This window comes from Argiope bruennichi, chromosome 8, assembly GCF_947563725.1.
Source record: "Argiope bruennichi chromosome 8, qqArgBrue1.1, whole genome shotgun sequence".
In the NCBI taxonomy this organism is placed as follows: Eukaryota; Metazoa; Arthropoda; class Arachnida; order Araneae; family Araneidae; genus Argiope; species Argiope bruennichi.
The window spans coordinates 85,353,020-85,366,821 of record NC_079158.1 but is presented as its reverse complement, the minus strand read 5'-3'; the positions used below and the strand labels follow the sequence as shown (position 1 = coordinate 85,366,821).

At 25.0% G+C, this 13,802-nt stretch overlaps 1 protein-coding gene across 1 annotated transcript in view; it reads right to left on the bottom strand.

Annotated features, from left to right (window-relative positions):
* Positions 1-13,802, bottom strand: part of LOC129981637 (cell adhesion molecule Dscam2-like) — a 506,908-nt gene that overhangs the window by 261,980 nt on the left and 231,126 nt on the right. Inside the window, exon 7 of the mRNA XM_056092554.1 lies at positions 8,617-9,027. Within this exon, the coding sequence (XP_055948529.1) occupies positions 8,617-9,027 (411 nt within the window). The remainder of the gene's footprint in view (positions 1-8,616; positions 9,028-13,802) is intronic.

Here is a 13,802-nt window from a genome sequence, read left to right as displayed (position 1 = left end):
AATCGTTCATTAAAATATGATTATAGACGTAACGATTATTTTATATATTTTTTTAATTCAATAAAAGAATTAAATTACTTTGAGTTCTTGAGATTTTTATGATTTTTCTTTTGTGAATTAAAATAATTTAAATTTATATAAATATAATAAAGTACTATTTTAGTCATCATATTTAAAATTAATGAATGCCAAATATTGAACACTATATCTTGGAATATATTAAACCAATACTTATTGACAACAAAGTGAAAAAAAAATATGAAAACCGTAGAATTTCCTAGATATTTATTTAAAATGTTAAAGAACAGTTTATAAATTGCATTATAATTCGTTTAAATTAAAGATACTTCAAGTTGGGAAATCATCACAAGTCAAAACCATTATTTTTCATCATTTTCTGCATGCAAAGATTTTATATTAAATTTGATATTTTTGTTCTAATCTGTAATAAGAAATCGGCCTTGTTTTAAAACACTGTTTTATTCGCAGTTGCATGCACATATTCATTTTCATCTCCAGATATATAAAATATTATTCCTTCAAGATTTAAAATAAGAAAATAAAATACTTCGACTTTCGGATTTAATAATACTGGAACACCAAATGTTTTATTTCCCTAGCTTATGCATTGCGAGAGAAAATGAAAGCAAGATAAACTTGATGATCTCCACTTGTTATAGACTTTCAAATACTTGAATTGTTGAGAGCTTTCATTAAACTTGTTAGAAAATTGTAACAAATGGAAACAACAATGGGAAGAAATAATTGTTACAGATCTAGCTCTTAAAGTTGTTTTCTAATTCCTGCAACCGTTTTCGAGTTGAAGTAATTTGCCAAAGTCATTAAAAGAGCTTTGAAGCTTTTGAATCCGATTAATTGTGTTGTCTAATTTTCTGTTTATTTGCTCGAATATTACGGAGCTCATAAAAAAAGACTTTACTTCCCATACCACGATGGTTTAAAAAGATTTCTTCGTCTACTTTAGTATAAGCTTTTCACCCGACCTTTCACGAATTTAATCTCTTAAGCCAAGCTTACTTCAAAAGCTCACAACTCCATTTGGGAAAAAACTTTTTTCTGCTCTCGAAACGGATTCAGACTAAAAGTTTCTTCCTCTAAAAAGCTCAAAGTGTCTATCTAGTGCAAACTCTAATCGTGACGATATATAGTTAAAGTGGTTGAGCGAAACAAAACAAAACTGGAGCTGCAAATGTGTCTGGCTGTTTAAGTGCTTTCTTCACTAAATTAAATTTCCGTTTCGCATACCCATATTTTGAAAAGAAATTCGTTCTCATACTCCTTTTAATATCATCTGATTTCTTTTGCAAACTAAAACTAAAGTGAGATTATTAATATCAGGATTTTAAAGAAACTACAAATAGTTTTGAAATATGAATATTATACACACGTAACATTAATTGATTTTCAAGTACCATTTTCGAAGTTCTTAAAATTTTAAGTATAAGTTTAAGTTATAAGTTTGAGAATAAATCGGTACTTGAAAATTTCCTCAGTTTTATAGCTTTATAAAATTGCTAATATAGTTCGATATTTGTTTAAAATTAATTTTGTTATCTATCATTGTAAAAAAAAAATATTTTAAATCCTTCCATTTTCTAATGTTTTTTTTTTTTTTTTTTTTTTTTGTAATTATCAAATATGGAAAATGTTCCAGTTTTTTTTATGTATTTATATTGTTTAAAGAATAATCATTATTTTGATTATGAATTTTTAAAATATACTTTTTACACTGTTCAATTCTATATAATGTTCCTTTATTAATATATATTTTTCTATTTACCCTTTTTTTAAATGATTTCTTGATTTAAATTAAATGTATGGAATTTATCTTTTAAAACTGAGATTTCAACTTTCAATCATTTTTTTTCGAAAATATAATCTTTAATTTAAATTTATTTTATTCCATGATCTATATTTAAAGTGAGATAAAATAATTTTTTATTGATTGCAATCTGAATATTAACGAAATAATATTTTCTTTCATAGAATTCAATGTTAATATCTAATGGAAAATTTATGTTACATTCATTCGTTATTTTTTTTAAAAATCTGAGTACTAAAATATTTCTGTAACAAAAATGGAAGCGATAACTAATTTTTTTGAAAGGAAAAAATAGCTAGCGAGGTGCAATCACTGAATATCTTGTATATCATTCTTGTCATTAATTGAATTTTACATTTTCTTTAGCACTCCATTTAATCAAAATTAGATGGCTCATGATGGATGAAACTTGAATGTCTTACTACGAAATGGAATAAAGAAGAGTGTAAAAATATTACTCATAAGTGATTATTATCTCAGAAAGACTTTAAAATAAATCACTAAATTTTTCGAACTTTCAATCACGTGGTATAAATTTTAAATTATATTTTCTTTTGGCGGAAAGTGAGGGAATGCAATGATGGATTTGTTTCTTCAATCCAAAGCATTCAAAAGAATTTAAAATATCACTAGATGCACCCCATTATGTCACTACAACTGATTTTTAGAATTCTTAGCATATACGAGATTGCAGGATATTTAAATATCTTAATAGCAGGATATTAAAAAACTATTATATTTAGAGTATTATTTATTTACATTAAAAATTAGTAATATTGTCTATTAGGAACTCAATAATTAATTTCTAAACATATTTAGACAAATGCATTTGCTTCCAGTTGCAGTATTGTTTGAATTGAACATTATTTCCCTGAAAAAATCATCATATTTTAATTTTTATACAGTTTTCCGAATTAATCAGCCTTATTTATCAAAATATTTTCGTTCGTCAGAAGACGCCTATCCTATCAAGACATAAAAATGTCCATTCAAACTCTAATATATTAAGAGATCTAACATATTTTCTGCATTTATATCGAATATTAATAGATTTGTCTGTTATAAACGGCATTTAACCCTTTGTGATCCAAATACTAGTGGGTATTACATTTTGTCTGAAATGGTCCACAGTCCAGTACTTTTGAGCATATTTCATTGGAAGATTTATAGGGGGTTCTTTCTAAATTTCTTTCAAATCCCACTCCATCTTATAAATATATTTATAACCTTAGGTAAATTTTCAAATTTATCAGACTCTAATAAAAAAATGGATGTCAAAAACGTAATTTCCAAATATTGCATTTAAATTAGCGACTCTTAACATTATGTTTTCTCTTTAAATGCTAGAATATTTTCAAAATTAATATTAATAATTAAATACTAACACAATTATTCCTTTTGATTCGGAAATATTATTTGAATTATAATAAAGATTAACTAGTAAACTTCAGGCATCTCATCAAATTAAAATATTAGAAATGCCATATATTATTAGATACATTTGAAATTTTCTTAGAGCTTCTGATTAGGTACTCACAATTGAATAATGAACTTAGAAATCTCAAAAAGTATTTTAAATACCTTTTCAGTATAAGAACAAACTCATTTTACTTCTTCACTGATATTTAACCTATGAAAATTTTTAGCATAAAAAATGAGTGCATAAATAGCAAATTCCTATAGAATATAAATATTCTGAGCAAATTATATACTTCCATATTGACTAAACACAATTTTTATACAGTTTATTTATCTTATATTTCTTATTAGTGATTTCAAATATATTCTTAAGATGATCGATTGTCATTTATGAATTGATTTTTATAACTTGTATATGTTTCATATCTATATTTTTGAGGCTGAACAGAAAACTCTTCTTTTAGAAACATGAATGTTGGAATTTTTAAAAAATACAAATTGTTAAAACTTAAAAAGAACTATGCATATATACATTTATTTTAAAAATTCACATATTAAATGCTCTCATTTTATTATGCACTCAAAATATATATTCTGCAATTTTTTTAATGGAGAAATATCTACTTAGAGTTTATATCTTTCTTTATTCAACAAGTATCATTTTTGGTGCAGGATATTTATATTTATATCCTAAAATATTTTAAGATATAAATATAAAGACAAACGTTTTAAAGAATTAAAAAAATAAGTCATGTGTAAAAATGATTATTCTGAAATATTGTTAGGTTTAAAAAATTTCGTTTATTGAGTTGGACTACTGGATTTATAAACCTTCATGTCTAAAATCCGATAAAATTTGAATTATTTTATTCTGAATTATTATTATTACTTAAAAATTAAATTTAAAAATAATTTTATTGAACTTTTTTATTCAATCGATAAAAAATCATTATATTTGATAAATAATCATTACTTTCAATGCAATTATTTCCCGAATAATTTTCATTTTTTCAAAAATAGCAACATTTCACTAAATGTTGTTAGACGTTTAGCTGAAATAGAATGCACTATAAAAAAATTCCTACAGCAAAGATACAAGCTCTATTTCAAAGAACAGAAGCTTAATATTCAAATTCTATGAGACTAGACACATGAACATTTACAAATTCAGTAGACAAGTTTAATAACTAGAATTATATCATATATATATATATATATATATATATATATATATATATATATATATATATATATATATATATATATATATATATATGTATGTGTGTGTGTGTGTGTGTCTGAATCCATTTATATCCAAACGTGAGCTTTAACAATATTCTTTAGAAATAATTTTTGTTAAATAAATATGTTTAACGTAAAAAAATTAATAAAATAGACAAATATCCCAATATAGAATATTAAAATAATAGATTATAATAATAGCATCTATATGAAAAGAAATTCCTAAAGTTAACAGGATACCTAAAATAGACTATGACGTTAAGAGTTTCTAAAATAACTATGTGTATTTTGCAAATTTTTCATTTGAGAAGGATATTCAACGATGGATTATAAAACTTTACTAAAATATTTTCTGAAGTAAAAGAATTATAAATGGGAAGAGTATTAATTTTCTTAATTGGTTATTTAAACTATTCAGTTTATTTTGAACTACTAAAATCGGATAGATAAAGAAGTCTGTTCTAAACGATTTTTTTATTTTTAAAGTAATTATAATTGCTGAGTTTCTTGTTCCTTGAATTGCGTTTTCAATTTGTTATTAGAATTGTTTGACGAAAATATAAGATGTAATATGTTTATCTTTGAACAGTGTTTGCTTAAATGACTGCTTTTTGATGTTTTTCTAATATGTTTGCTCAACTATTTAATGCATATATGCAACTTTCGAACGAAATAAAACGACTGCATTAGAGATGAGAACAAAAATTTATATATTTCCTCATTCATTCATGAGATAAGATTTATCGTTACTGAATTTAAATATTTAAGTTTTGGGTTATACATTTGGAAAAGTAAAACATATTGTAACCTTGTTAACGAAATAATACTTAAAAGAAGAAGTTCAGAATTGTTAGGAAAATATTTAGATGCTTACTACTAGCATATATATTGTACGAATGAATTACTACGCTTAATATTAGATTTTTTCATACTTTTGAGAAATACTATTCTTTAAAATGATTGAAAATAATGTACATTGTTTTAGATTTGAATGATTACGTTTTTTGAAAAATAAACATTATATTTTGATCAGAATAGAAATCGTGAAAATAATTCAGTAATAGTTTAAAATTGATGCAAAATTAGATTTTATAATATAGCAAATTCAGAATGTATTTATAATATTATTTCACTACTAACAATGGTTATCTTCCAGATGCTATTATGGCTATTATGAGATGACTATTAATTGTATAATAGTTTGAGATTTCTAATATCAATTCTCCTGTGTGCTGAAATTTAAATCTGAAATCTGCAGCTATCAACACTTTCTGTAAGATTTTCTTTAACTTTAATAAATAAATAATACATTTAATTTTGTAGAACTAGCTGGAGGGTTCAAATTCCATGTGATCTCAATTAACAAAATATAAAAACTTAAACAACTTACAATAAAAAATAATTAGAATCTTTTGGGAATCTTATTGCGTGAGTTACTTAATTTTAATTGAATATGAAATCGAAAATGCACAAATGATAATATATACTTAATTAATTAAGATACATGTTATTACAACATGACAGAGACAATTTTCAATCCCTTGTGCAATATAAGTTGGAAGTAATACCGCATTATGTAGAATTTTATCAAAATGTCGATGAAAGATACAAGTATTGCGTAATTGCATTTCATACTTACACAATTACGAACAAAATTCGACGATGTTAGCTATGCAGTAACTAATAGTTTTCATTTTCCTTCTAAAACGTTCGTCATATGAAATAATATAATTACTTTTATGCAATACTAATAACTTGATAATGAATAATGTTCTTTTTCTTCAAATGCCTGCATCAAGATATTTTGAAAACCATCTGATAAATTTCTATTCAAATGAGATTTCCATTAATTAATTGACGGTAATAATTATTTTTACCTATTACTTAGCAAACTAGCAAATAGTTAAACAATTTTATTTATATCAAATAATAATTAATATAATGGAGGTTCTTTAGCGAATAAATATGTCTTGCATTAATAAAAATATAACTATTTAATAATCTTCAAGACATTCTCTCTACAAGCGTTCTTATTTTTTTACGATTAATGAACAGTATCAGAAATAGTTGAAGTCAGACATAATTAAACCATAGTAAATATTTCAATTAAGGTATATCAATCTTTTTTTATCTTCTATTAATTTATAAAACATAAACACGAAATATAAAAATATATTGGTGTTTACACTCAGCGGAATAATATCACGTCAGATAAATATTCTTTTTAAAAGGAACATAAGCTATATTAATACAAAAAAAAATTGCTTTGGATATCAGATATTCCAAATATTATAGATTACCTGAAATGTTTAATAAAATTCACTAAAAGGTAATTTTCCTTTTTTGTCAAATATTGTAAAAGATTAATACAAATTTTACTAATTTTCATAAATAAAATTTGTAGAAAAATAAATTAAACAATTAAAAATGTGCGCAATATTTTTGTTCAGTATGAACATCAGTATTTTCTATACACAAAGGCATAATTTTTAGTTATTAGAAGGTAATTATAATTTAACTACCAGTAATTACCAGTAAAACCATAATTTTGCTTTTATAGCATACAAAATTTTTTTAATGAACTTTCACTTTTTTATATATTTTAATCCGGAAAATATAACGTCAGATTATGAACTATCAATTATAATAGTTTTTTTATAAGCAATTATTAAATTGAGTCGATAAAATGTTTATAATTAAAAAATTCAATAATGTTAGACATGACCCTCTATCATTCTAAATGTTTAATTTATTATATGCACTTGTCTAAGACTGGATATTTCGCAAAATAGCATGAGCTTTTATCTTTCTCCCACCAGTGATACATGAATGCATTATCCATTTAAAGTAATGACAAATGTTTTAATATTAAAGACTAATAATATTAATAATAAATGATATATTACGCATTTTTAAGTTAAAAAAACATTTAAATTTAAAAATAGAGGATTTCTATGTCAAATCCTCAGAATATATATTCAGTGATCTAAAATTATGCATTTCACAGAAATGCATGCCATTCATATTAACTGTATTGCTGCTTCCTTAAACACTTTTTTTAGTTTTGTTTATTTTTGTTTCAGGCCAAAAGTGTTAGTATTAAATTTCTGATTAATAAAGGAGAGAATAAAAAGGTAGATAATAAAACAGATTATATCTTTTGAGTACTTAATACTTTTCATATAGAATTTCTAGTTTCGATCATACATTGCATTAATTCAATTCTTATGTGTTTTAAATATATATGAAAAAATGTTGCCTTATTTTAAAAACTCTAAATAAAAGATTGATTTATTTATATAATTATTTTCATATAAAATTTTGAATCAATTACTCAATATCGAAATTCGAATTGTGTGTTGTTTCTAATATAAATTGTTTTGTGAAATCATGAATGACACTCCAAATTAATTTATAATATATTTCTTGGCGATTTTCATAGTCATTGCTAGCAGAAAGATCAATATTTATTAAGAAGAATATGCTATTTAATACCCCATTTCTCTTACAATGAAGCAAATATTACATTACTCTCTTTTTTCCTAATCATCCTAAATAATCTGCATGGCTATCGTCGTGGTACTAGGGTTAGATATTGGAGGAAACTTTGATGGTCCTGATAGAACTGCTAGCCATACTCGGCCACAAAGACCCATCCCGTATAGTGACAGATATATATTCATCTCCCAGTCAAAAAGGTAAATCGATCGCGACACAATAACAAACTTTTAAGAATGCTTTGTAGTGAAATTATTTTAATGTTTTTAATTTAATATCTTATTAATACAAATTACTGAGTAGTAATTAGCAAGCAATTTCGCATCATTATATTATTTTAATTATTTGTATCATTATTTATTTATTAACGCATAAAATACCTTGGAAAATAGGATTTTATTAGAAAATGAGTATTATTTGTTCGCTATTATTGTAAGAATAAGAATTAAAATCAAATATAATTTTCAATACTTAGCTAATAACTGAATACTTTAATTCACGAAAACATTCAGGCTGATGTAATATTTCTCCTAACACCATCAGTTTGTATCTCAGGAATAACCAAGAATAACCCTGAAGGCAAATAACGTCTTTATACAATAATCACAACATACCTCTCTTCCAGCTTATCGAATCAAAGGGGAATCCTCCAAAGGGGCAGCTGACACTGAATCTGGAGTCGGCCAGAGCTGTCAAGTTATTCAGAGGTCGGATGAAAAGCTGTCCAAACACATTAAGTCTCTTGGCGTGTTTGATGCTCCCGGCCTCGTTCAACGCCTCGCACTGATACAGTCCACTGTCAGACACATCCACAGAAGTGAAATTCAAATAACTAATGACATCTCCATTGCTACTCAGGTAAGTGCTGACGAGGGTACCTGGCCGCGTAGACACTGGCCAGATGCCGTCCAGAAACCACTTGATCTCTGGTGCTGGGTTGCCGGAGGCAACGCAGACTAAAGATACATAACTCCCAGGGCGGACGATTTTCTCAGGGAAGGTCATTTTCATTTTAGGTGCCAAATCTATAAGAGAATCATAGAAGGATAAAATATTAAAATTCGGCTTAATGATTTATTAGCTTTAATGACAAAATGGCAAAAAAACTAGGTTTAAATTTCAAATTAAGTATTTAATTTAAATTTCATCATTATAAGTATTTAAGTAAATTTAAAGTTAAGTATTTACTTAATTTAAATTTAAAATTAAGTATTCATCACTACCTGCGACAATTATGAAATTCGAATGTGACAGAATAAATATTGAAATATTGAAGAGGTAACGATTATTTTTTTTCATTGTAATGTGGGAATTACAACGAATTTTTTTGTTTGATAACGTGCTTAATATTAATGTGGTGGTGGTGGAATGACTGTCAAAACACAAGTTAGACGTATACTTGTCCTAATATAAAGTAAAATATAAAACTGAGCAAACATTTAAAAACTTTTAAGGTATTTATTTTTAACTCAAAGTGTTTGTCAAGTACTCATAGTAAAAAAATATGAATATAAATAATTGACCTATAAAAAATGTAAAATTCTATAAACGCATTGGATTAAAAAATGCAAGCGGATGGATGTAGAATGCTAAAAACTACATTAAGGAATTGCATTCAGTATTATTAAGAAATATTAATGATACTGTAAATATATATTTACAGGAACTTCAAGAATAGCATTATTTGTAAATCGAAATAAGAAAAAAAGTTATTAATAATGTTTTACATTAATTCTCCTTCCTAAACATTAAGAAAAATCAAAAGCTGAATGTAATTCTGATAAATTTATCAAGTTGAAATGCAAAAAAAAAAAAAAAAAAATCAGACTTAAATAAAACTATTAGATTTTAATTATTTGATTTTTTTAAAACTAACTTTCGTAAAGGAAATTAAAATACATGAAAAAGTTTTGAATGGCCACTGACACCCACTATGCTTTATTGTCGTAAGTTTATTTTTACATATATGAAAATGAGTTTTTAAAATCAGATCACCTTTTAACTTTTTTTTTTTGATAAACTTAGAAACTGCATAGAATGGACATTTAAAAATTATTCCTTAGAGCAAAATGCAATTCTTATTTATTGTCTATGAATACCTTAACCTTACATTTTTTTTTTTTTTTTTTTTTTACAATTTAGTCTGCCGATTTTTAATAATAATTAATCATATCAAGAATTAGCTGTGAAATCTGGATTTAATTGCACCCTTTTAGACCTACGCTGATTTTGCCATGTTTTATCCAATCTACATTCATATTTATTTGATTCATGAGTCTGGTAAGAAATCGAGTATGGCAAATAAATAATGCATTACGCTAGAGTAAATATTTTTGTAAAAGAGAGACGCAGAAACACTCAAGGAACACAATTGGGTAAAATACCGGTCAACTCAATTTACTGCAGGAAATCAATAACTATAACCAGGAGATGAGCATTCATCAGGATTCCTCATGAATGCTCATATCCTGGCTTTCTAATTTGCAGCGTTAGCGCTTCCTAAATTATCAGTAACAATTTTGCTGCAATAAGGCCATCGTTTACATAAATTCCTTGAATCCAATAGAATATAAACATTTACTATAATTTCACTGAATGGAAGTAAAAGTTAAGGCTGAATTCGTTTTCTTTCAGTTGTGTCTGAAATAAACAGTAAATTTTTATTTTAAATTCAGTATTCAAACTCCCACTGCAGTCTGTATAAAGATTCTCTTTGATACATTGTTTATAATATTTCATCAAAAATTGAATCTAAATATAAATAAAAATGCATTTTTCTTGCAGATATAATATTTATCCTTGCATAATAATTTTTTTTATCCAAATCTTATATTTTTGACTGATTTTTATGAAATATTGCACTTCGTTTTTTAAGACAGAAAGATAAATGTCAATTAAAAAAATTGAGCACGCTTTTGGTGTTTTACAACAATTTGTTTTGAAAATTTATATTTCAAAAATGATTTATATAATAATCACAGAATAGTTCAAAAATAAGGAAAGAATTTTTCCTAGAATTTCCTCACAAATCTTTTTTATTAAATAATGCCTTAAAAGAATATTCACTCAGGATTTTCAGTTATTCATTTTTACAATATTGTAAAGAAATGTCTTAAAATTTATTTTGAAAACCAAGGATAAATATACAAAATTTGATATAATATAGATTTAAGTCCTACATGATAACAAACAAACTTCTGATTTTCAAAGATTCACATCTGCTTTGTGACTTAATCTTTGTCATATGCAAAACAATTCATGTCTTTCAAGTTTGATGTTTTGAGACAAAGTGAATTAAAAATGAAATTAAAAAAATTTTGCTATATATAAACATTAAACTAAACATAATTTTCTTATATACTTTCTATTACTCATAATAGAAATATTAGAGCTTTATAATATAAGAACATCATATTATAACTTAAAATATTTAAAGTTATAGTATTATGCTCTAGATAGTAAAATTATCATATTTTTCTTAGATATAAACGAAATTGGCATTTCAAATTATGATGGCAAAAGAAAAATGAATAATTTTTCAATAATTTATTATATGAAGTCGCATTTTTTATATGCATTATTAAGTATTTGAAGTTATAATTTAATTTTTCAAATTCGTGTCCTTTCTTAAGAATTAACTGCATATATAAAATATGTTTCCTTAATTTGGTACCTATTTAAAATGAACTCAGGTCTAAAATCAAAATTTCTTCGAAAACTAATACAGCATTCAGAAAAATATGGCTTTTATTCATTTATGAAGGCAATTTCTCAACCAAGGACAATTTATCTGCATCTGAACAATATGAAACAACAAATAATGTCTTTTATATATAATAAAATCAAAGAAATACCAGGAATAACGTCTCACATGCAGAGAACAGTTCATTTTAATGATTTTGCTCTTTCAAATAAGCGAGTGAAAGCTGAGGAAAAAAACTTATTTGTCTGCTGAAAATGACATAAATAATTATAATGGCTCTTTGACTTTCATTTGTTAGGAAGAAGTTTTGAAGTTCTTCTTTTCTTTGACTTCAAATGCTCTTAACAAACAATTCCTTGGACTTTTGTTTTCAAAGAGTCGAGTGGATATTGTTGCTATTTCAGGTTCAAAACTTATTTCTAAGATATTTCATTCTTTCAAAATAGTTTTTGAGATGAATTAGAATTGTTTATTCTTGCATCAATTGTTAATTTTTTACTGCGTAGTTTGTCAAAATTCTTGGGATAATTACTGCTAGGAAACCTCTTATCTCTATGGTATGTACTGTATTAGAATGGCATTTTACTCTGCTAACTATGCATAATTATTCATAAGTAGACAGTAATCCTTTCATTTTTCTTTGCACATTCAACTTAAATCCTACAGTTGATGAACATAATATTATTGCAAAATATACTTTAGAAGGTATTTTTTTTTATTATTATTATTAATAAATTCACATCTCTGACATTTGAAATAAGAATTTTTATATTACTATTTTAATAGGGCATTTGTATAAATTTTTCTTTGCAATTTATAATGATTAATTAAACATATGCTTATGAACAAAGCATGTTAAATTGAATATTAAGATTCATATCTTTATTTTGCCGATACACTTCACATGTCTCAGATGCAAAATGAATTCATTTTTAATTGACGTATGTAGAGACTGTAATCTTTCTTATTCCGTTTAGTCATGCCAAGTTTAAATGATTCAAACTCATTTAAAAGTTTGGCATTCTCTTTTGGACAAAGTGACTTATCAATAACTGATGTAGAATTCACATTAGGCTCCAATATAGAAATGGATATCGTTCCTAAAAGATTTTCAACCGAATCATTTTCTTATTTGCTTATTTTTTTACTTGGAGGAAAGTTGGGTTTATTTGTAGATAAATGGAACAGTTGGAATAGTTTACAATATTTTAATTGCATTTGTTTAGAGAATTTCCTTAATTCATTATCAGGAACAAGTTTACTTTTAGTTAAATGAAGTTGTTCGACAATATTCATAATTAATGTTGATTTAAATCATAATAAAAATTATGCCAATATTACATAATCTTATTACTTTAAATTGCTTTTAGTAATGAGTTTATTAAACCTCGATATAAGAGGCAATTTTTTTAATTGCACATATGATAACTATCAAGAAATATGGTTCTTAAATTTAAAATATACATTTTGTCCTAATGATTGTAATTATGTTAAACTCTATCTGTAGTGAATATTCAAATAATGCAAACCTTTCTTTCAAGTTCTTCATGTGTTTTTATTTAAATTAGCCTGTGATAGATTTCCTCAAGAATTTTCTTTTTAATTTGTCATAAAATTTCAGATTATTATTTATATAGATTCAATTAAATTTTAGCAATTAGGTCCTATATGAAACTTAACAAAGTATCTTTTGCATTTTTGAAAATTCACGGTTTACATAAGTTATTAGTGATATATTTAATACTAATACTTTTTCTTTTTATTAAAATTTCTGATCTAAGTAAAAGAATAATTGCCGTATGATGACAAGTTAAATCGCCAATGAAAATTGCAAAAGCAATTGAATTTCAATTAAATGAACTATTATATTTCAATAAAAAGGTACAGTCTTACTTTTGACTAGAGCGCGAGGGTGTTTTATTCTACAAGATATTAAATAAATAAAGTTTTAAATGAAAATTTCTATTAAACAGGGATAAAAATTAATTTTATATTTTCTTAAAAGTAATCTGTAAATCTGTAAATAAGTCTGTAAATTAAATTTAATTTGGTTTTCAAAATAAATACATTTTTCCAGTTAGTAGTTGGTCGCTACTT